General features: G+C 46.0%; 1 protein-coding gene across 2 annotated transcripts in view; it reads left to right on the top strand.

The window, feature by feature from the left end:
• Positions 1-24,693, top strand: part of LOC116906564 (tubulin-specific chaperone cofactor E-like protein) — a 143,779-nt gene that overhangs the window by 30,921 nt on the left and 88,165 nt on the right. Inside the window, exons 6-8 of one of the 2 annotated variants that reach the window (XM_032909279.1) lie at positions 1,059-1,185; positions 2,716-2,832; positions 22,915-23,275. In XM_032909279.1, coding sequence (XP_032765170.1) covers positions 1,059-1,185; positions 2,716-2,832; positions 22,915-23,233 — 563 coding nt within the window. In that variant the 3' untranslated portion in view covers positions 23,234-23,275. Of the gene's footprint in view, positions 1-1,058; positions 1,186-2,715; positions 2,833-22,914; positions 23,276-24,693 lie in introns of those variants that run through there. The other variant, XM_032909277.1, reaches the window with a different exon arrangement.

Genomic DNA, 24,693 nt, shown 5'->3' with positions numbered 1-24,693 from the left:
CCTTCATCTGCTAAGCCATCTCACTGGAAATGCATTTTAACCCTGGATTATTTTGCACATGGAAGCTTTTTATTTCATAACTTGACACCCCTTGACATACCTCTCTTTAAGTAGAAGTGCCCACTAAGGGATAGGCCAGCTGTGACGGGACAGCCATGTGCCAAAGCCCTCTTACATTCCAACTTTACTCTTGCTGAAGGTTGCTGAAAATACAAAGTAGTTGTGTTCTCTGAGCTGGGTTTCCATGTTGTAAGACTGGCTCCTCAGTCTCTTCAGATGCTGCCTGCCTGTCTGAAAGCCTGTCTGGTGGGGACATCCAGCCTCCGCTTGGAAGACACAGTTGCTCATCCAAGAGACGCATTGCAGAATGAAGTGCCTTAGCTTAACTCGTGTTCTCCCTACTTCAGGGTTCAGGGTTACTGTGCTCGAGGGTTGGGTTGGTGTTAGCAGTGATTTTGGACCTGATTCCTGCAACTTTAAGTTTTAGTTCTGATTTTCCTGTTCTTGTTCCATTTTAGAACATGTTAGGGAAATTTTGATTTGTCCCCATCACCTCTAACATTCATAGTCCATGAGTCTACATTTAAGTAAAAAAAGTCAGCCTTTTAGAAAAGTCACAGCATGTACCTTGTTTGCTGGATCTAATGACAACTCAATTAAAAGCCATTGCTGTGGAATGGGAGATGGGAGGATACTGGAGACCCCTCTGTCCTTCACGACTGAGCTCACAAAGATGAGAGGCTCTGGAAAATGGCTTTGTTTGTTGTTTGTTGTTTTAGTCGCTCCCTTTTGAGAGAGGGTCTCCCTATCCTGTCCAAGCTGGCGTTGACCTGCTTGCTTTAGTTACCGAGCAGACGTGAGTCTGGGCCAGCAGCACTGAGCCACTCTCCAGGGAAGTTGTTTGGAGTTGACCATATCCCTCTGTCCGGGGAGAGACCAGTGTCTGTCTGACTGCTTCCACCTCAACAGTCCAGCAACTGCCGGTAGCTGCTAGTCTGTGCTCATCTCCTTTGGTATTTTTCTGAATTTGCTTAAATAATACCTTTTTTTCCAAATAGGTTTGCAGTCCTGGGAAGACATTGACAAACTCAATTCATTCCCCAAGCTCGAAGAAGTGAGATTGTTAGGAATCCCTCTCCTGCAGCCATATACCACCGAGGAGCGCAGGAAATTGGTGGTAGCCAGGTGTGTAGCCCTGTTCTCTTCTCTGTCCTGAAGGGAGATTAAAGGGGGTGCTGTGGGCTGTCCCATCTGAAGAGACTGTGCTTGCACTGGTAGAGCTCAGGTCTGTCTGAAAAGGAATGTGCTGCAGTGAACAAGACATAGCCGTCCTGCTGAGACCACTGGGGAAACTTTCCTGTAAATGTATGCTTTGCCCGTTTGTTTTGAAATACTTAGAACATTTGAAAACCCATGCTGGGCAATGTGGTGAAAGACTGTTGATGGAGAATTGTCTGATGTAGGTGTCCTGATTTCCTCTAACGTGGTCTTAGAGTGTATATCTGTTCAGTCTGTTTTCTGTTTAAGAATGCTGGCTGTCTCTGTCTTCTTTGCGCTCCCTGACTCCCCTGTCTCTGCCGCTCCTCTGCACACTGTGTGTGTGCTTGCATGAACCATTAGCAGAGAAAAGATTTTGGCAAAAATGAAAATGGCCTTGGGGCTTAGCTTTGCTCTCTGCATGTACCCCACACAGAGCTCTTGGAGGACAGGCAGCAGGCTTTGAGGTCTCTGCAGGACAGTTCCTCCTTAAGCACACTATTGATCCTTCTGCCCAGCTAATGCCCAACTCCACACTGCCATGCAGGTATTTCTTACCACAGTGAGAGGGCTCAGCGTTCTCTCATGGGGAAGCCCAAGTCTCATGGTAGGTAGGCTTTGTTCTTTATGTTCCTCCCACAATTCTTTTACAAAAAGCATAAGGTGATTCCTGAGTTGTATATTCATATTATACATACTGCGTTTTGAACTTACACTATTTAACATGGCAGCCACCAGCCTGGGTGTCTGTGAGCACTGGAAGCAATATCTTGGCTAATTTGAAATATAAAACAGACACTGGATTTCCCCCAATTTATATGAGTAAGAGACTATAAAAGAGCTTATGACTTACTTTTTAAAATATTGATTCCATGTGGAAATGGTTATATTCTTGTTATATTGAATTTTATAAAATATATTGTTAAAAATCTTACCCTCCACCCCCTGTTTAAAATGTAGCTGGAGAGATGGCTCAGTGGTTAAAAGACCCACTGTTCTTCCTAGACCAGAGTTCAGTTCCCAGTATCCATGCAGCATCCATGTCACGTGATGAACAACCACCTGTAACCCCAACTTTAGGAACTTTAGGGTAACTCCTTGGGCCTCTGTGGACACCCGCACATGTGAGTGTGTACACAGACATAGACACATCTACATTAAAAGAAAGAAAAAGTGTAAAGTGGAGTGTTGGGTACTTTAGACCCATAGCTTGGCTTGCATTCCATCCACCTATGTTGGAAAGTGTGTCCTTGTGTTGTACTCTGAGAGATCGGGTTTAAGACAGAACATTGGTGCTACATCTGGAAATGCATCACTCTTGCGTTCTTTCCATGACCTCACTCATATCAGTCTTCACATAGGAGCAAGGCCCCCGCAGCCATGCTCTTCCCAAAACAATGACTGATTGTTTTTATTTCCAGCTCCTTAAAATGTCTTTATTTTGGTTCTAACTTACAGATTGCCCTCCGTTTCCAAGCTCAATGGCAGTGTTGTGACAGATGGTGAGCGAGAGGATTCTGAGAGGTTTTTCATCCGGTACTATGTGGATGTTCCCCAGGAGGAAGTGCCATTCAGGTAAAATGCTCTCTGGCCGTGCAGCAGACTCTGTAGAGCACCAGGCCATTGATAAGCCATTGCCTTGGGACAAGATGTCAGTCATCTTTAGATCCTGGAGGACTGTGTCAATAGGTTTTAAAGAGAAAAGGAAAGCACTAGAGCAGACGGCTTCCTATCCAGAGTGCATACTTCTCAGCCTGTGGGCCATGACCCTTTCACAGGTCTGCATATCAGATACCCTTAATTTCAGATTGATAACAGTGGCAAAATTAGAGTTATTAATGAAGTATCAAAGAAAATAATCTTGTGGTTTGGGTCACCTCAACATGAGCTGTCTTAATAGGTCACAGCATTAGGAAGGCTGAGAACCACTACAATAGTACATTTCCTCTAGTCTTCTGTGGGCTGTAGGCGGGGCCTGGCTAACAACTGTTTTTTCCCACATTTTGCTTTGTGTTGCCAATTTTTCTTCTCGGAGCACATTTTTAATCTACCTTCAACTAGCTCCTTCTTTCCATTGTCTTTGCTTTTGTACATGGTGGTAGCTTCCACAGACCAGCAGACTTGGCAAGTGAGGAAAGGACCAGAAAGTAGGCTCTTGAAGGGATGGCTCAGGAGAGGAACCCCGGGCTGAGTTAGTGCTGTCTGCAGAGTGTGAGTCACTAGCTTTAGTCTACAGGGAGGAGGAAGACAGCAGCTGCTTGCCACCAGATACATAAGAGAGGATGTCTCTGAAAGCAGGTTCCGGGTGTTGGCAAGGAGAGTTGCCTGCCGCAAATTTAAATGCCCACTTTATTTAACAGAATCTGATTGGGGGTGGAGAGATAGCTTGGTGGCTATTAGCACTTGTTGTTCTTGCAGAGGACCCAGGTTTGTTTCCCAGCACCCACATGGATCACAGACACCCAGTTCCAGTTCTAGGGAATCCAACTGCCTCTTCTAACTTTCTAGGGCACCAGGAATGCATGTGGAACACAGACATACATGTAAGCAGAATATCTGCTCACACATACAAAATAAATCTTTAAAAGAGGATGGAAGGGAGGGAGGGAGGGAGGGAGGGAGGAAGGAAGGAAGGAAGGAAGGAAGGAAGGAAGGAAGGAAGGAAACAGCTGATCATGGAGAAGGCTCAGTGGGTACCAGCGCCTGCTGAGAAAGCCTGAGGACATGTGGAAGTCGGGTGCATAGACCATCATCTTAGCCATGGTGGGGGATGGGAGGGAAGACAGGAGAGATGGATGCTCTTGGGCCAGCGAGCTTGACATACATAGTGGAGAAACAGCAGTGAGACTCTGTCTCAGGTGAGGCCTGACACCTGAGGCTGTCCCCTGACCTCCACATGCACACGCTGAAGTAATGTATATTTATATCCACATATGCACACATACATGCAAGAAAGGAAAGAAGATGGAAATTGTCCTTGAAGTATTAAAAAGAAAAGAAGAAAGAGATAGTTGAGCATGGTAGCACATAACAGTAATTCCAGACGCTGAAGTGGAGGAGGTTACAGGACCAGGAGTTCAGTGATACCGTGACTATGTAGGGAACCCCTTTCTCGGAGGAGGGTAGGGCAAGGGGAGGAGGAGGAGAAGGAGACAGAGAAGAAAAGGAGGAGGGGAGAGAAAAGAGGTGGTGGTCTTGGAGAAGGAAACAACTAAGTTTGATGGCTTACATATGTAATCCTAGCATTAGAGTCCGTAGGAGAATTGGGTGTTCAAGACTATCTTTAGCAAGGGCTGAATGTCTTAAAACAAGCAAACTAAACCCACTATGAACAGTTCAACAGAAAACTCCCAAGTGGCAAAAACAGCAACAGGAAATCTTCAAGCTAACAGGAGCCCTTACAGATTGACAGGAGCCCTCACTAGATCAGGTTTCAGTGATCGGGGCAGACATAAAGGAGGGATATAAGGCAGGTTGAACCTTATATCTATAATGTTCCTGATTCTGATTCATTCCTGCTAGACAGACATGTTTTTTCCTCAGAAGAATTAATATATACCAGCTAATATTTATGACTGAAAGTGGTGGGCATTCTATAGGGCTATAAGTTTGCATAAAGATATTTTTGTGGTTATTTAGAAATATTTAAAGTCCTAAGTATTAGAATTAAAGATTCTTAAGATTCTGTAAATGACCTTAGAACAGAAAGGTGGAAGGAGGGGGATTTATCATGCCTTTTAATGCATACTATACATATGAGGTTTAAACAAAATGGAAAAATAATTGATTCCATAACTGCCAAGGTGGCTTATCAGGTAAAGGGTCACAGTGCTCGCCTCAAAGCCTGATGACAGGAGTCTGCCCCACAAGATGGGGGACACAACCCAGTCCTGCAGGTTGTGACCCCACACGTGCATCATGGCATGAGCACCAGTTGATACATTCACCCACACACGTGTATACACACATACACTTGCACCAACATACCCAACACACACACACACACACACACACACACACACACACACACACACACTCTCTCTCTCTCTCACAGGCACACACACACACACACTCTCACAGGCACACATGCACATACATGCAGAAACACACAAGCCATGCCAACACATACAAAGAAATAGATCTTTAAGCTAACGTATGACCCAGGATCTATTTCACTTGGCAAGCTTACTAATACCTGTAGATATAGCTGTGTAGGTACAGAAATAGATAAAATTGTTTTCTGCCCCTAATGGTATAATTATCTTGATGTGCATTTATTCCTCTGTAATAGTGTTCTAGAATGAAAGCCATAGAAATCAACCTTGATTAGCTTTAATCAGCAGAGAAATGTATTGTGAGGGCATCGGAAGACTTGTTAGGCAGGAAGCAAGAGAGGTACAGACAGCTCCTGTTTGGTGTGGCACTGCTGTCTGAGGATACCACACAGGACAGTGCAGCTGTGTCACTGACGTTGGTTTTTCTCAGTTAAACCTCTCTATTAAGCTCCAGCTGTGTGACTGCTGCCATTGTGCAGGTGGCTGATGAGGACAGTCAGAGGCCCTGTCTTGTTTGGCTCCCATTCTAATCCAAGCCTTTATTGGCTTTCACTTTGACCCCAGGCTGGCCTTAAACTTAGGCCCTCTTATCTCTGCCTCCTAAGTAAGGAGACTACAGAAGAATGGGACCGCCATTCTGGTTTTAACCACCGTGAATCTCGTTAGGCATTTCCTTATTGCTTTTGAGAAACGTGAAGCATCGGATTTTGTTTATTTATTTTGCCTTTACAGTGGGTGCTGCTGAGGATGGAACCTAGGTTTGCTAGGTGAGCATTTCCCTCTGAGCTACATGCCCAGCATCTTAATCCTCACTTGCCCCAAACAGAAACCGCACAGCAAACGTACCACGGCTCACTCCTCACACGTCCAGCATCTGGGTGCTCCTCTTCCCAGTTGTAAAGGAGGCAGCTGTTCTCGCACCCCCTTAACGTGGTTGGTGTGCACTTGGAAATGAGTTTCTGGGTGGTCTGGGTCTTCTGTGGTGCCGTCTCGGGCCTTTGGATGACATACACACTCCTTTACACGATGCTCGATGACTCAGTAATGAAGATGACCACTAACATACCTTTACAGAAGGATGCAAAGTTAGAAAGGAAAGCAAATTCAAACTTGGAAGCATAGACATAACAGTGAATACAATATAATTGTGGATTGATATTATTACTTTATACACCTAGCCCAGGGCTACCGAGTGTTCACTGCTGTCTTCCACCATCACCTGCTTCTGTTTGCTTGCAGCCTTGACTTGAGGCAGTACCGTCGGAACCAGCTGTTGGTGTTGGCACCCGCACCCTTACTAGTGTTAACAATCTGTGCTTTCATTCCTGGACTTTCTCCCTTTAGACCTGCTAGTACAGGAAGTGCTAAAGAGAGCCTCCGGATTCCATCTACACCCAAATATGACTCCTCTGTTTCCCCTGACACTTAATCACCTACCTTGGCTGACATTTCAGCAAACTTTCTTGGGCGATACATTTGGCCTGGTGGTGTGTGGAAATAGCATGGGTAGCTCTGAGGTGCAGTTTCCAGAAGGACATTATGCTGAGGGCTAAGGTTTGAAACCTCCTAAAGCTTACATCTAAAGGCCATTTTGCAAGCTATTTACCGGGTGGAATCTTGGGGTATGCCATGAACTCCATGGTCGTCCTTTGAGATTACAGACCTACTGATTCAGGAAGAACTGAGTTATTTTTAATACAAGAGAAGAGTTGGTGGAGACTACGGAGAGCCGCCATCACCGGGTCTCTGGCTCTCACTGAGAAAGCTCTGTTGCTCTCTGTGATGCTGCAGTTGAACAGGTTCATGGGCTCCTGGTAGTGACCCTAAAGACTCCAGGCTCCAGTCACTGTGCAGAGGACTCACGCAGACTGCTTAAGGGGATGCATTCGTTTGTTTTTGTGTAGGTGTGTGTGTGTGTGTGTGTGTGTGTGTGTGTGTGTGTGTGTGTGTGTGTGTGTGTGCGCGCGCGCACTCGTGTCTGTGAGTTTGGAGGTCATACATTGGCATCTGTTATCTTCCTCAGTTGCTTTCATATTATTTTTTGAGACGGGGTCTCTTACTGAAGCTGGGGCTCCGAGATTTAATTAGAATAACTTGTCAGCAAGTTCCAGGAATCTCCTCTCAGAGATGGCACGTGTGTGGTATCCCTAAGTCTTTACAGTGGTGTCGTGGATCTGAACTCATGTCCTCATGACAGTGTTGTTAGAATTTCACTGACTGAGCTCTCTCCCTAGCCCCTGACACAGACTATTCAACAGCCATGCCTCTGGTCTGTCTCTATCGAATTGTGCCTATTTCCCGTCCACTGGCGTTTATATGCCACCGCTTGGCTGCTCTGTCCTTCAAGTGGAAGCAGGCAGCCCAGTTCCAGTCCTCTGCCTGCACCCTGGGCCTGGAAAGTCTTTTCAGAGATGTGGGTGCCTCTCTTTTCAAGGCCTTGGAGTAGGAACTGTCTTCTGGGTCCTTCTAAGGTTTCATAAGTAGGGATGATACGATCACCCATCATTCTGTGTCCTTCAAGGTTTTGAATTCTTGCGTGTTATTTAAAAATTGGCATCTCAGCCCATGATTAAATCCACTTTGGTCAGCCAACTGGACACACTCACATTGTAACTGCTCTCAACTACTGATGGGAACGGTCGGATTTCAGACATTTTGGCAAGTGCCTATGCCAGTAGAGCAAGCAAGAGCTGAAGGTGCCCTTCCTTCTTGGTCTGAGCCCTTAGGCTCTTCCAGGACATCTCTTAGTGACCAGGGTCTTTCTGCAGCTGTCCTCTCTGAGTGTGCTGTGATCTGATGCTGCCAGCCAGGATATATGTGTAGAAGGGCAGAATAAATGGATTAGTGTATTCTTGCAGGGGCTTTTTAGAGGAACCGACTCATGAGTAAGTGCGAAGGGCTACCCAGTTAGCAGGGGTTTCAGAGCCTGCATACACCTTCATCCCAGGACTCTCCCACAGTCTTCTCTAAAGATGTTTTACTTCTTAGTAAATGTTTATGTTTAGGTGTGTGTTGAGGGTGGGTGGGTGGGTTTGTGTGTTTGCTGCGGGTGCTGGTGGAAGCCAGAGGTGTCTGATCCCCGTGGAGCTGGAGTTACAGGTGGCTTTGGGCCACCCAGTGGTGGTGCTAAGAACTGAACTTTAGTCCTCCGCAAGAGCAGTGGGGCTCTGAACTTCTGAGCCATCTCTCCAGCCCTTTCCCCTTCTCCAGTCAGAGCGTCTGCTTGCCTGTGGTCATGTGACTACTACAGACTTTACTTTTTTATAATTTAGAAGCCTTAGCTGTTTTGGGGGGAGGGCAGGAACTGGGTCTTACTATGTAGCCCAGGCTAGCTTCAAAGTCTGTTTATTTATTCATTCATTTATTTAAATTTTTTCTACAAGTATTTTGGGGTCAGTGGTGTGGGGCCTATGGAGCCCAGAAGAGCACTTCAGAGTCCCCGGAGCTAGAGTTGACAGTGGTTTGTGAGTTGCCGGACGAGGGTACTGGGAACCAAACTCTGCTCCTTTGGAAAATCAGGAAGCTTCATAACTCCTGAGGCACTTCTTCTGCCCCAGCGGTAAATTCTTGCTCCTTCCTCAGTCTTGGGAATGCCAGGATAAAGGCATGTACCACCATGCTTGACTACAGTGGATTTTCAATAGCTCCTGTATTTCAGTCTCCTCCCTGGGCAGTCTTTGGGGATTTCGCCATGATTTCTTTTTATTTAATCCCACGAGCTAGCAGGTGCTGTGCCTCATGGCCTTGAATTTGCAAGATCTCCGTTCTTGGCAGCACTGTCTCAGTCACCCCAGGCTGTCCACATGACTGTGGGTGATAATTAGTTCTTTCACATCTCCACATTGAGGGTTTGAGGAATGTCTTCTGTGAGCACTAATATGATACCCACTGGCCTCTCTCCTAGGCAGAAACCAAGCACAGCTTGCCCTGCATTACCTCAGAGTCTATTGCTTGTAATTCATCCACTGCCTGCTAATTTCTTAGTGCAAACAGCAGAATCAACTCTGGACAAGTTAAGTCAGGTAGGAATTTAGTAAGAGAATAATGAAAGCTGTGTGGCTCACAGAACAGACAAGAAGATTATAGAATTACCCTCTGGCAGGACCAGTGGAACGCAAGACCCAGCCAGGATTTCTGTATCTGTACATGAGCAACATGCTCCTGACAGTGACATTTGGACAGACAGCAACAGGTGGCCTGCCATCATTGTAGCCTTGCCCATGAACTGTAGGTCTGTGTTCGCTGCCAAAGACATGGCTCAGCAGTTAAGAGTGCTTTCCTCTCACAGAAGACCCAAGTTCGATTCCCGCACCCACATGACAGCTCAAAACTATCTGTAATCCCAGACTTCTAGGGATCTGATGCCCTCTTGTGACCCCTGTGGGCTCTGCACATATGTGGAAAGACACATACATAAAATAAGCACACACACACAAACCCACACTGTCATGCCTGCATCTTTGCCTAGTACTTCAGATTTAGAGTGACAGGTTTGTGCCATTTCCTCTCTTCTAGTTTTTTGGGGACACAGGAAGAATGCATTCTCTTTAGTGTTTGAACATCTTTCAGCTGCTCCCTCCCTCCCCCAAGGCTATCATCTGAGGCAAATACTAGATATCAGATACTAGGTAGCCAGATACTAGATATCAGATACTAGGTAGCCAAATACTAGATATCAGATACTAGGTAGCCAGAGTTGACTTCTGCCTTCCACTGCGATGCCTAGCCCAACAGTTTTTATATCAATCTCCTGGTGGACTTTTTTCAGCAAATATTTTTGAGCCCTTGTGATATGACAGCTATTTTGCACTTAAAAGGGAACTGTGAGGGTCTGTGTTACCTGGGTGATTCTGTTGTTGTCTCCACACAGTTTGGTTGTCATTGGTCATCTTACAAATGGAATTCACTAAGGAAGACCCAGCGATCTACAGCCTGTTTTCCTACCCCAGAATAAGCCATTTTGGGCCCAGAAGGGAGCCATACCTCAGTGTTGTGAATGTGTCTCATAAGTGTAAGAGCTCAGTAACTGCCTACGGATGCTCCGTTACCCGCGTCATTGTCTTCTCCTGCTGGGTGGGGCCTCCTTACTGTGGCTGCTCATGGCAGATAACTGGCCGGCATGGAATGGAGCCTCCCAGCATAGGCTATGTGTTTATTTACTTTCTGAAACAACCAGAGAAGAGAAGCCTCTGTTCTCTGACTCTTGGCCTTTGAACATCCCAGCGTTTGCTCTGCTGGTCAATAGGCCTCCTGTGTGCCTTGTCTCCCAGTGGCTCGTGGAGCAGTGGTGTACTGTTTCCTAGTAAGCTGCGTGTGAGCTCCTTCTTCAGTTACTGGATTCTACTGCTTCACCAGGAGAACTTCTAGGAACTGACTCTAGATCCTAGCCAGGGTTCAGGGAATGTTTTAACTTATATACTGAATATAATGCTATAAACCAAGTGGAACTGGGCCAGAAACTGGGGGTGCAAGGATAAAAGGCGGTGTGTGAGAGGCTTGCTTTGGGGCCAAGCTGGAGACCCTTTCCTTCGATGGGTCCTGACCTCTACAGACTGAGTTCCCAGGCCTTTCTTCCTTGCACTCTTCTTTTTGCACCCATGGCTCTAGATGCTACCTGTAATTAATAATTTATGATAAAACAAATGTAATATTAACTGTAATTGAGGGTAGGGTCAGGATGAATTACCCTGACCTAGTGTTTCCGATTATCAGCTTGACACCTCACCTGGATGTTGAGACAGTGTATCTGAGTCACACGTTGGATCTGCTCTCTCCTCACACAGGATCTTCCTCCACGTGTGCTCCTTTGCCCACCCCTCACTCCTTCACTTCTGCCCTGAGCTCTTGGGAGAACAATGGAGTCGCCTCATGATTTCTTTCTTCTTATCCTCTATTGAGACCATCTGAGTTCTTTTTCTTTTGAAGTAGATTTTCACAGATTCTCCATAGATGGCTTCTAACTTCTGTCTGCGGCATTCTCGAGTCCAAACCGTCACACTGTGCCTTGCCTGTACTGCTAACATTACAGCAGCTGACATAGTCAGGTTTATATATTTCAAACAGCAGAGGCAGGAACCTGTTTGCTGGTGGCCAGCTGGTTCACTGTCACCTCGGGCTCTGGTGCTTTCTCCCAGTTCAGACTGCACAAAGCAGGTTACCTGTGCGGCCTTCTCTGTTGCTCTCACTTTATTTGAGGTTCTTCGTCACCAGTCCCCAGCTACAATAGTGCACCTTGTCTCCTGTAATTCCCTTAACCCACTTTGACCTTACTTGTCTATTTCCAGCAGTCGATCTGCACTGTGTTGTCTGTCCTTCTGTGTGTCAGTCTCTTCATGCCTCCCACACTCGGTACCGTCTGCTGGGCAGAGCAGCAGTACCTTGGGGTACTGCTTGGGGCCTTCCTTTCTCCCCAGGATACAGACATTGCCTGGCAGCCTAGCACTGCTCAGTACAAGACTGTGCTCCGAGAGCATGAGGAAGACGATTAGGTCAGGGGCAGGACCACCCTATCCCTATCCTAGAAAGCATTTGTGTTAGCCTGATGAAGGTGAGGGAGCTTATTCTGAGTGGAAGTAGTGGGGTAAGAGAGGAGCCAGCATGGCTGTGGCACTTGGCTGTTCTGTCCTATGTGGTAGGAAATTGCTGGAAGTTTGATGTGGGGGGGTGGTTGGTTCAAAGGGTGGGCTTGGGTTCTGGTTACAAGGAGGGTCTCAGAGAGACCTGGAAAGTAAATGACTAATTGAGACTATAGGAAACAAGGTTGTACCTAGACGCTGAAAGTCTTTTTAAAGGATGCCTGTGTTAGGCTGGATTATAGAATGTAGTCCAGGAAAACACATTGCACATTCCTGCGTGGTTCTGAGTGTTCACGGTCATGATCCCGCTAGGGCAGCACGCGCATCATGTGGGGTGGGGAGCCTCTGCACTCAAAGCACACATGTGGTACTGCTCTCCTGTCACATGGCTTTTGTTGACGAGTTTCCCTTTATCTTGCCTTTGCTTCCCCTCTCCATCTCCTCTGAAAGATTGGACTTAAATTGCTTGCTTAGTACTGAACTAATATGTAGTCCTCTGTTTAATTTTAAAGAGAGAAACAAAGGGAGACAACTCCCTCTTGGACATCAACTCGTCTTGTACCTTTGGGGGTGCAGTGGCTTCTTGTATTTGAACACAGTTTAGGAAAGTGAGTGAAAGTTTGGGCTTTCCCTTTTTTTCAGACCTTAAAATTTCAAACTTTATCAAAAGAGTTATAAAAGCCAAGGTTCCAGAGGACAGTTAGCCGATGGACAGATGGACAGAGGAATGTTTCTGTCAAAGACCAGGGACAACACCTGGAGCAGCTTCCTTAAGTTTTTCTCTGCTCTCATTCCCCTCAAAAGCTAGTCCTTCGTCTGTGTCCTGAGGGGATGCTCCAGCTCTCCTGGGAAGGCTTCTTTATAATGTCAAGGGTTAGGTGCCCAGTTCCTCGAGTGCTTGCTTGTTGTCACCAGTGGTATGCTTTGTGAAGTATGGAGAGCAGCTTTTCCAGATAGAGACTAATAGCTTTTCTTGGCCGAGCTGATTGTATCTGCCTGTGATTGTGAGACAGGGCAGCAGGCTGTATTTGGACACCACCCTGATGAAGGGCCATTTGTCTCCAATGCTGGAGGAATCCTAGTGCACTGTGTCCGTTACCTCATATTCCTTCCACACAGAGGACCTGCTGTTATGAAGAACATTCCTCCCCTGGACACGGGTCTCCTGGGGTTCTCAGCATTGCCAAGCTCCATCATCCTCTGTCAGGGTGGTGACACAGCACTGCTCACATTCAGCTGGGAGTCTGAGGGGAGACAAAAGGGGCTTTCTCTTCCCAGCTCCCCGGAGACCCTCTGAAATGCTAGCTTTGCCTGTGACTCTCAGGCTTTGTCATTCCTGTCACCCAGGACTTGCTTTTGACTTCTTGCCTCTTTCTCAGCCCCAGCCCAGCCCAACAGGAGGTAGCTGCCTTCCTAATCTAAGGCAGTTAGAGGTGAGCTATGATTTCAAAGAAGAGGCACAGTGAGGTCCCCCCAGTGTTGCTGGTCTTGGGGACACTGTCTTTGTTCTCTGAACTTTAGCCTTGGCTAGAATAAGTAGCCAGCTTTGCCTTTTTGTTGGTGATGGTTTGTTTAATTTTTAAAAATGAAAAATAAAACTAAAAAAATATGAAGAACAGTAATACACTCATTTTCCTCTATTCAGAACTGATGAGGTTTTTTTTTTAACATTATTTTACTTTAATTAAAAAGAAATAATATTTCAGGAAAAATGGGGTGCTTTTGGAAGTAGCCAGAGCAAGAATCTTTTTCAAGACTTATTTAGTTTTGTAATTGTGTATGTGCGTGCACACCCAAGTGCAGGTGCCCACGGAGCCCGACGGGTTGGAGTTTCAGAAGGTTTGAGCTCGAGTCCTCTGCAAAACCAGTAAGTGCTCATAGCCACTGAGCCGCTTTCCCAGCTCCTCATGCAGAAACCTGACGTGCATCTTTGGTATCTCTTTTTACAACCACTAACGTATAAAGTGGGGCTTATCCTTCTGTGTCAGTGAGGTGTCTTCCCATGGTATTTCCGTTTCTGTTTTGTTGGAAACAGTATTAAACTTTAATGCCAACTTTACCAGTCTTTTATTCTACAACGTACTGTTTAAAAATTATTTTATACCCATGAGTGGTGGTGCACGCCTTTGATCCCAGCACTCTAGAGATAAAGACAGGCGGGTCTCTGAATTCAAGGCCAGCCTGGTTTACAAAGTGAGTTCTGAGATAGCCAGGACTGCTACACAGAGAAACCATGTCTCAAAAAGTGTGTGTGTGTGTGTGTGTGTGTGTGTGTGTGTGTGTGTGTGTGTGTGTGTTACCCCACCATATCTCCTTCCCAACCTCTGAATTCTTTTTTGTTTTGATCTTTACTGTGAACTCCTGTTGGTGCAGGTAGTATGGTCATGAATGTAGGGTGATCCTCTGGAACATGGAAACCTACCGGAGCAGTGGAGAGCTGCATCCCTGAGGAACCGATGTTCCCTTCTCTGCTCATTTTGTGAGCCCTTCTCTCTTTCTTGATGTCGTTTGACTGGCTTCAGTGTATGCTGGTCTTGTGTGTGCAGCCACTGCTGTTACTTATTCTGATCATGTTAAAGAAGAGGTTTTCTCCTATCTGGCAGTCACTTAAGATACTCTGCTGAGTTTCGCGTGTGCACCGTGGTTTGTATGTGCACCATGGCTTTCACCATGTGGATTGCTGTCTGTGTGATCTCACTCAGCACTTGCGGCCTCCCCTTCCCTGCCATCTTGGCATAGATTCTGTTATCTGCCTCTGTCCTGTGTCTTGGTTTTTATTCGTGGCTCTATTTCAGGAGCTGATCTGGTGCATTGGTATATTTAGGCATTTATCCATTCTCATACTATTATATCATCACAAAGTCACACTGTCTTAGTTCCCAGCAAGGGTAAGCCTCTTCCCCACCATTGTTTCTTAAATTATTATAGTTATTGTAGGGCTGTTTCTGTCCCACATGGGCTTTAGAACTGTAAGTTTCACAAACCCTGCTCTAACTAGATTGTGAACACAGTGCGTTTGTTAACAGGGAAGAGAATTATCATCGGCCTTGATGCCTGCCCTGTGTTAGCAGAGGAGCCCTCCATGCAATGTGTGTAGAGCATTGTGTCCTCATGGGTGCGCCCTTTCTTCCTCACACATCTCACAGAGTTCTGTTAAGTTCCTTTCTAGGCACTTTATTAACTTTTATTTTTCTTTCAAGTGAGATTCCCTTCTCTGTCTCTAGTTGGCTTTGGTGACCAGGACGGCCATTGACAGTTTCGCATGCTGACTATCTGTCATTCCTGACAGCATTCGGGGTGTTCATATTTACTTTCTTGGGGATTTCTCTGTACACATTTATTTCCTCAAATAATGTTTGTGCCTCTCATTTCTTTTCCTTGAATAGGACATCTAGTGGGATATCTAAGCTGACAGACAGGCCGGGGATGTGGCATGTGTGATGGAGGCTCTGAGTCGAGCCTGTAGAACCACGCAGACTGAAATGCAGGAGAAGCCGTCTAATGAGTGGTCTTCTTTCTCCTTGGAAGAGAATGTGTCCAGCACTTCCCTGGGAAACATTTTGATATGAAATTGGACTTTTTTGTTCTTAGTGTTCTGGGTCTTCCTTTGGTCAGTGAGCAGCACCAGGTTGTACAGACTCTTCTCCCTGCATTTCTATTACTGTTGTCTTCCATAGTCTGGATTCTAATAAGATGTCTGCTTTGAAACACTTTTGTATTCCAGTGGTCAACTAGTTACAAAATAAGAATATCTTTTATAAGCAAGTAGGGTTTAATCTCATGTTATTTGGAATGTTCCCATTTATTTATAAATATAAAGTTGGCCTATAATAGTTATCTGCCTTTCTGGGTTTATAAGTGTTGTACTAGCTTTGTAAAATGAATTGGGTTGGTAATTTCATATTTTTCTAGTATTTCATTTAGCGTTAAGAGTTTATACACATTGTGGTACCTCTTATCGTCTGTGGGGTGTGTCTTGGTTTCTACATTGCTTTATTTTTATCTTGATGGACAATTCTTCCACATAAAATCTGGTTGAAAATCTTAAACTTGAAACAAAAAGAACATCTTTCGACTCATCTGTTTAGCAGCCATGAAGGGCTTGGTTCCCCAGGCAACCACTGATAGGGGTTTCCTGACAAAATTCCACGGCAGTTATGTGCTAAAGTTCTGTGTGGAAATGGTCACAGGACAGCTGACTCTGCTGTCCTCTCTTCAGCTCCCTCCCTAGTGAGATCCTTGCCACGTGGGAAGCACACTGTGTTGGTGTGGATTGCCTTTTCCATAATTTCACTTCCTCCTCTCCCTTTATCCCGATGAATCCTATTTGGTTATCTTGTATCAGGATCCATTTTAAATTTCAAGAAATGTGGGAAGGGTGTGTGTGCACACACACACTGTGCAAGCAAGTGGGCATGTGTGTGGTGTGTGCACCCTCACAGGCCAGAGGACGCCATGTGCCTGTGCGGTTACTTTCCACCCTATTTCTTTGGAGATAGACTCCCACTTACATAACCTAGAGCTAGCCCAGGCAGCGTCCGGGCCCCTCCTCAACACTGCTGAGCTTTTTACATGGTGGACACTGCATCTGACCTAAGGCCTCCACACCTGCCTGGCGAGCACTCTTAGCCACTGAGGCATTTTCTAGCCCCACATTGTTTTTGTAAATCAGGTTTATTGTCCTATAACTGACATAGAGTACATTTTCAGCCTTTTTACTGTATATTTCTAAGTTTTGACAGTTCTATTATGTAACCTCTCCAACAGAAGCAGAATCTAAAATTCTCATCATCTAAAACCTCTTTCCTCGTCACCCCTTTGCCCCTCTGTCTTCTCCCTCTGTCAGCTACTGCCTGCTTTCCCTGCCTGCTGTTGGCTTCTCTAAAACAGCACCCCAGTGGATTCTGTATCATCTGCAGCCCTCCTTTAACTGAAACATTTATTAGGATTAATTGTAGGTTCACATGCAGTTGTAAAAACACTATGTGGCAGATAATAGCACCCCATTAGCTCAGTGTCCAGCAGAACTGTGTGGAGTACAGCAGCGCAGCCAAAAGCATGATATTCACCAGGCCGTTGAGTGTGTGTGTGTGTGTGTGTGTGTGTGTGTGTGTTGCAGATGGGAATCACATGTAAAACTTCTGGGTGTGGTGGTGTGCACTGGTAATCCTCGATCTGGAGAAGCTGGACTGAGACTAAAGCGTTGCTGTCATTTCTTGGCTTTATGATTATGCATACGCATACATGTGCATGCACACATGTGCACACACGCATGTGGGAGGAGGGTTGTTGAGGTGATGCTTGAGAGCTTGAGATAGCCTTGGGCAGGGACATGGTCAGTCTTGTTTCCCATACACTAAATAGAGATGTTAGTTCTTAGTTAAGCCTTTGGTACTGCTTGAGCTGTTGATGGCTTTTCTTTGCTTGTCTTGTCGTTGCTGACGGGCATTAGTGTCTCCCGACCACACTGCCCCCTGTGTGTGGCTCACAGCACACTCGGCCTCAGTCCTTCTTAAATCCATGTTTTGTCAGACTTACCAGAGAATGGCAGAAGGCCTTTTTGTTTTGCTTTCGTTCTATCAGATGCTGTTTTATTTGTTTTATACACACACACACACACACACACACACACACACACACACACTCACTCACTCACACTCACTCACATATTTCCATCCTGTGTTGTATGCCCTTTACTTTAACCTTGTCTAACTCATTGCTTCTTTGAGTTTGGAGAGATAGGCATACAAGATGAACTTATGAAGCCATTTTGACTAAAGTCCTGAATGTCATGGTAAATGTATGCAGATGAAAAGAATTTTAGTTGCTGTCTGGTAGTTGTGTTAATTCCATCATCAAATGAATCACATTTTAGCCATTAACTGGTAATTTTCACAACCTTAAGTTAAAGACATTGTAACTTGGAATGTGCCACATGCCCTTAATCCCAGCACTAGGGAGGCAGAGGCAGGAAGGTTGTGAGTTCAAGGCCAGTCTAGCGTCCTTAAATACCTTGTTCTTTTAATGAAGTCGAGAGTAAGTAGTTAATGAAATGTATTGAGTCAAGACCCTTGAGGAAGTCGGGTGGGGAAGGTCTGTAGCTTAAGCTGATCAGTGGAGGCAGTTGGACAGAGAAATCCAGCGCTAGACCATGCAGATGTATGTAGCAGAATGAGAGGTGAGGCATTCTCCTGCAACCCCAGGACACAGAGGCTGAAACCAGAGGATCTGAAGCTCAAGAGCACATGGACTACATGATGAGACACTTTAAAAACTGGAGAAGAGAGGAGCCATTGAAGAAAAATTGAAAGGGGGCACTTGAATGTAGGAGTGAGAAGCAAAGTTCTAGAATGGTACTCATTATCACATGGAGCCTCCATGGCCCCAACTAAGAGAAGTGATTGCCTAGGACAAGCTTGACGCTCATCTGCCTTAGCCCTGAAGCTCTGGGGGCATGAGCAGGCTCTAAGTACATTTCTGTAAAGTGTGTGACAGATCACCTCCACCATGGGATGCGTATGTGCCTGAGTGAGTAGCGTACCTGTGGCCTAGTGTCAGAAAAGCAGAAATCCATTACCAAATGTTAAGGAACCCTCTGTGCTGTGGATATGGTATGGGCTTAGAGTGAAAGAAGATTTATTGTAGAGGGCATTAGATAGGGGTGGTCAGAAGATACTTGGGATGTAGTTTTATTGCCCTAGGAGCAAACTAAACTTTTCAAATGCTTTTCTTCTCATCACTTTGGGGATATATTTTACCAAGTGGGCCACTGGGAATTCTTCATGTTTTACATGTTACATTTTTAAAATATTATTTACTTTTATTTAATGTGCATCTGTGATTTGCCTGGATAGATGTCTATGTGAGGGTGTCACATCCTCTGGAATTGGAGTTACAAACAGTTGTGGGCAACCATGTTGATGCTGGGAATTGAATCCAGGACCTCTGAAAGAGCAGTCAGTGTTCTTAACCACTGAGCCATCTCTCCAGCCCCACATGTTACTAGGAACTTCTGAACACAAATGCACAGTACATGGAGTTTTGCTCACTTAAGCAAGGCTTATAAATATTAAATATTGTTAATAGCAGATGAAGATTCCGGTCCTTAGGCTGTAAATTGAGAAGTTGGTTTTGAGAAACCGTTTGGGTTGTCTAAGACCACAGCTTTGGGAAGACATTGAGCAGATGCTTTCTGAAGCTCAGGAGCCCCAGTGTAGACAGTGTTCATCGTGGATGGACTTATGAGTCATAGATAAAACACCCAGATTAATACCAGGAAGAAATTTGTTTCTAAAACATACTGGGCTTTTGTAAAATAAAGACAGCCTGTCCCAGAGCCTCCCTAAATTCATGCTCAAGAAGGGATTTCATGCAGACTAACATCCAGACAAACTCCTTAGAAGAACCAGGAGAGTAGACTCCAGCTGCCTCCCTAGGATTACCTCACAGATCATACCACACAAGTGCACCCCCAAGGGGACTGTTACCTCTGCAGTAAACTCGGGGTGGGGATGGGGTGCCAAGCTCAAGCTCTGTCCTTGATGTTTGATCTCAGACCAGCAAGATGCTGCCAGGCTCTTGACTCCAGGAATTAGTCTGGTAATTAAGAAGCTGCTACCCAGACTGTCCCCATGCTGTGTCTGCTGCATTCACTCTGGGCTGATTGGTCCTGGCAGAAGCCACATCTCCTCTGTGAGGGAATCTGGGAATGAAGTTCTCAGCTTTTTAAACTCTGCAGCATAAGAAGGCCTACCAGGAAGAGATTCAACATATATCGGCAAATGTCATCTAGATTATGTATTAAAAGAAAACGTGTCAGTTGAGATCATTAGTAGGAGTTACTGAATTTATAAGGCACATGGGGCACTCGAGCTGTAAATAGATGAATAAGACATTCAGGAGAAAAGGGGCTGAGAAGACGTCAATTGATTGAATGAAGGCAGTGGAGGAAAGAGATACCAGTAGGGTGGGAAGGAGCCAGACTGCTCAGGTGTTGGCTAGGAAGACTGGGTAGTTTTCAGTACTGTTTATTAAGATTTGGAAGAAAAGATAATGGGGGGTGGTTAGCCATGGATCATTCTGTACATGATGATTCTGAGAATGTATAAGGCATTCCAGTGTCCCAGCACAGAGCTCATTTCATTTATAAACGCACTTGCTCCTTCGCCGCAGTGAGGCTTAGATTATGGGTAATGCTTATGGCTGAGATCAGTTCATTTGTCTGTAGTGTCAAGGGAGTCTAGAAATACAAAAGTTACCATTGTTAAATTTTAGTTTCATATTTAAGCAGACAGGAGTTTACTATTAATTCCCTAATCCTGTTGTTGAATTTTTTCCCCCTGGAAGGATTCCTAGAGACTCTTTTCTCCCTGTTCTTGTTTCAGAAAGCCTCTGAGCTAAAATTATTGCTGAGCAAAATTGGGCTAGGGACAGACCTTGGCTGTTCTTCCTCACCAGATTGTCTGGTTGGTAATGGCAGCACTCCTCTTCCCTCTCTCCTCCCCTCCTCTCACTCCTGCCCTACAGAGGTTCACGGTGCCCCAGTTCACCATCTCCTTGACTTCTTAGGATTACTTCTTCCTAGGCCACTGAGCTCCTGGGGCCTTTTCTTTTCTTGCTCTGAGGTTGCACTCTGCCTCGGCTGTTGAACTTGTTCTTGTGCCTTCCTTCCATTCTTCTTCCTGTGGTGTATCCTTCCATTTCTGTGGCCTACACAGCCTGGTATGAAAGTGGATGCATCTCGGGCTGCTGGAACATGGCATGGGTTAGCTCTCCTTGGCCCCTTTGTTGTTGCTTCTTTCTTCCCTTCTAGGGAGAGGTTGGGGGCTGGAGTGTTGGTCTTGTTTCTACTTTTCTGTAGTCTGGAGGGGAAACCTTTAGGTTGGGTCAGCTCATCTGACCATATGGGTTCCTCTGCTGTTTTTGGATTTGATTGCGGGTGTGTGAAGGTGCATGGCAGGAGGTTGGGGAAAGGTGTCAGCCATCTGTGATCGCAAGTCTGTGGGTTTGCTCACTTGGGTTTCTGTGTCCCGCTGTGCCGATTGCTTCGCCTTCGCTGAAGCCTTGACATCCTGATGGTGGCCAGACAGCTCGCTTCTGATCTGGAGCTTTCCTCTACTCTGATTCCACCTTGACCGGGACAACTCCTCCATCCCTGAGTCCTCCATGTCTGGCTCCTCCTTCCCTGGCTCCTGCAGCCCTGGCTCTGCTGTCTTCTGGTGAGGAAGACTTTCTCTCTTCACCTTTCTCCACGGTGACTGTTAAGGTCTGAAGATCTGATTCTTGATCTGCTGCCCCACACACTACGGAGCTCTGGGCTCCATTTGAAAATGTCGGCCATTAGCTTATACCCTTCTTTCCTGTGTTGCTGCTGTTGCCCTGTGGGTTTGTTTTTTGTTTTCTTGTTTTAATCTGAGCTCCAGCCCTGGGAGGCGTTCTACAGGCTGCTGAGTCACACGGGTACCCTCTCTAAGTTTTCTGAAGTGTGTGTGCGCTTTCCTGTCGTAAGCTCTGGAGCAGCAGGACTATGCTGCTGATGTTGTACTTGTGTGTGAACTTAGAATGTACAGGGGTTACTCACCAGCTGTTTAATTTATGGCTGCCTTTCTGGTGGGAAGGGCAGGGCTTAGCACCCTGCATTTGCTAACCAGGAAGCAGATCCAGAGGCCTGAGCTGCAGAGTCATATTAATCACAGCACAGACTTGAAAGTCAGGGCCTGTGCTATTTTTACCACACCCCGTTTCTCCCCTCTCTCTCAGCACAGCGTCTCACTGTGTCATTAGTGTTCTACTAACCTTCTTATGACACTGATTGTACTGAGTAGAAGCCAGGAATAGGAGAGCTGAAGCATAGCTATGTGAGTGTGGAGTCCCAGCCGTCACTAACCTCAGACTGTCTCAGCAGTGGTAACACTATGGTGCATTCTTCCTCCTGCCTGGTAGATAAGAGACCGCCCAACTTCCTCATCAAATCAGACTTAATTCCTTCAAGACTGCTGTCAGTGGGTATTAGAATTCATGTAGGAATTTAATATTAGGGACCCTGTTCTCACCCCTATAATTCACTTTCCTCATCCTGTGCTTTGCTTTTTTTATTCCTGCCCTGATAACAGAATATCTTTATTTGTGGTCTTCTTTTTCCAAGAAGGAGTCCTTGATCCTTTCATGACTGTCTTGTATTTAGCTGAGGCCAGGCTGGAACATTCAAACAAGGCTTCACTGAAAGAGCTGGCTATCAGCTGAAATTCATATTGTTGTTCTGCAGGATCAGAGCATCCAGAAACATCTCCCCTGCTTCCCCTGTATTACTAAGAAAGGGGCTTAGTCTGGTGTTTTCCTTTCTCAGTGGAAACACCCAAAAAGGGTGCATGCACTTTTAATCCCAGCACTTGGGAGGTGAGGTCAAGGCCAGCCTGGTCTACAGGGAGTCTTCCAGGACAGCCAGGCCTACATAAAGAGAACCCTGTCTCAAAAAGGAAAAGAGAGAAAGGATACTTTGGTGGTATTTGACTTCTCCTTATGACCTTTGTAGCACCCAATTTCTCTAGTTGTTTTCTTTCTCAAACTATTCATTCCTACCCAGTGCTTGAGACAGGGACCTCTGTAGCCAAGACTGACCTTGACCTTGCTGTGTAGCTGAGGATGACCTTGAACTTGTAATCCTCCTACCTCCACTTCCCGAGTGCTAGGTTGCACGTGTGCACCACACCTTGTTCTATGCAGTCTAGGTCTTGTTGTGTTTGGTAACCTGTGGGAGACACCTCGGCCCCTCTGCGCTGCTCTGTAAATACAAAGGCATGGGGACCTTTTCAGATGGTGCTCCTGTTCATGAGCACGTGGCTTTCTGTGGCCTCAGCGGAGTAGCTATGCCAGGACACTGAGACCACAGCGTCCCTGGGTAGCTAGATCTACCTGTCGTGTAGGAAGGAAGGGACAGTCTCGGACAGGAGGGGAAGATATGGAGGGTAGCGTGTCGTTTGACTGTGTGTCGTAAGCAGCTTAAGGTGACACTCTTTTTCTGCTCCCAGGTATCATGAGCTCATTACGAAGTATGGGAAACTGGAGCCTTTGGCAGAAGTGGACCTGAGACCCCAGAGCAGTGCGAAAGTCGAGGTCCACTTCAACGACCAGGTGGAGGAAGTGAGCATCCGTCTGGACCAGACGGTGGCGGAGCTGAAGAGACAGCTGAAGACTCTGGTGCAGCTGCCCACGAGCAGCATGCTCCTCTACTACTTCGACCACGAGGCCCCGTTTGGCCCGGAGGAGATGAAGTACAGCTCGCGAGCTCTGCACTCTTTCGGCATTAGGGATGGAGACAAAATTTTTGTGGAATCAAAAACAAAATAACCTCTACCAGCCTTGTAAAAACTCACATAAGGACTTCCTGCAGGGTGTTTGTTCCCAGCGTGCTTTTCTTTAGGAGGAAGGACATGTCCGTTGTGTTTGGGTTTTGTTTAGCTTTGGAGGGGTTTTGTATATTTTCTTCCCCTAGAATGGATAGGGTTTTGGTATTTTTTACCACAGTTTTTTCAGCTCATTTAGCAGACCTGGCTGCATCTCCAGTCTTTATGTGAGCTAACTAGCTCATGCTCTTTTTCTCTCTTTTTCTGTCTCTCTTTTCTCTTCTTTACTCTGTCTCTCCCTCCCCCTGTCCTCTCTCTCCTCCCTACCCCCCAAAGATGAGAAATCACCAACTCCTACTGTGTCACTGGGGTTTGTCAGCCACTGGGCTCTTTCCTGCTAAGCCCAAAGACAGCGTGATCCCTCAGAGGGGTGATGCAGTGTTCACATCAGAAATGGGTTCCTTCCCTCCCTCCTCCCCACTTCTGTTCTGGGTCTGGTGTTTATCCTGACTTGTACCCGCTTCCCTGGTAGTTTTACTCTGTTCATAATTTAACTTGGTTTTGTTGTTGTTGTTTTGTTTGGTTTTCCCCCTCTCATTCCAAGTTTTAAATGGTTTTGGGTATTTTAAGCATTTTCAGCCTGATTCTGATCTCAGGAACTCAGTTAAGTTTTAAAGAGAAGTAGATGGAATGATAAACCCTAGGAAACTTGCTGTTCTTCTGGGAGCCTGGGCTGGGCACTTTAACCTTCCCACCACCGCCTGTCCCAGAAGCCCCTCCAGTGTTAGATCACCTGTCACTCCCGTTACAGAGTCAGCTCATAAGCTGGCCAGGCAGGTGTGTGAAGAAATGGTGGGACTGGGGGAGAAAGAGCTTCCGGCTTCCCAGCTTTCCTCATGTGTGTCATCCTGAGAGATTCTAATCACGGGAGCTGTGGCCCCCTGTTTCTTGGGACTGTGTGATAATGGAATTGAACTGCTGTTTTGTTTTATGTTTTATGTCCCCTGTGGAATAACTGTTGCCTAATCTATGAACTTCTAGCCCCCCCCCCAGTGTTTTTGCAGGGTGTGTGCAAAGCGCTTGGTCTTTGACGCCATCCCTCACCTACTCTCCTACTCTGAAGTCTTTCTCTTCAGCCCTCCATTCTTCGTTAACCTGGTTGGTTTCTTGCGGGTTATTGTTTTGCTCTGTTCTGGTTTTGTTTTGTTTTGGCTCTTAACATTTGTTATGTGATTCCACCCCTCCTACAAACTTAATTTGGTGTAAACTCTTTAGGTGACCCATGTGATCTCTTCACGGATGGGGAGTTGCGTTTTTTAAGTTTCCTCCTCCGCCATGTGGCAGGTGTTTGTCTCTTGCCACCGCACTTCAGGTTCAGCGTCTTTAAAGCTGCTGACCCGGGCCTCCTGAGGCAGGCCCACATTCACCGCAGCATTAAGGGTGAAAGCCAAAGGGTTTAGAAAG

Source organism: Rattus rattus, chromosome 8 (assembly GCF_011064425.1).
Source record: "Rattus rattus isolate New Zealand chromosome 8, Rrattus_CSIRO_v1, whole genome shotgun sequence".
Taxonomy (NCBI): domain Eukaryota; kingdom Metazoa; phylum Chordata; class Mammalia; order Rodentia; family Muridae; genus Rattus; species Rattus rattus.
The sequence above is the reverse complement of the archived record's forward strand: the minus strand, read 5'-3'. Positions and strand labels throughout refer to the sequence as shown.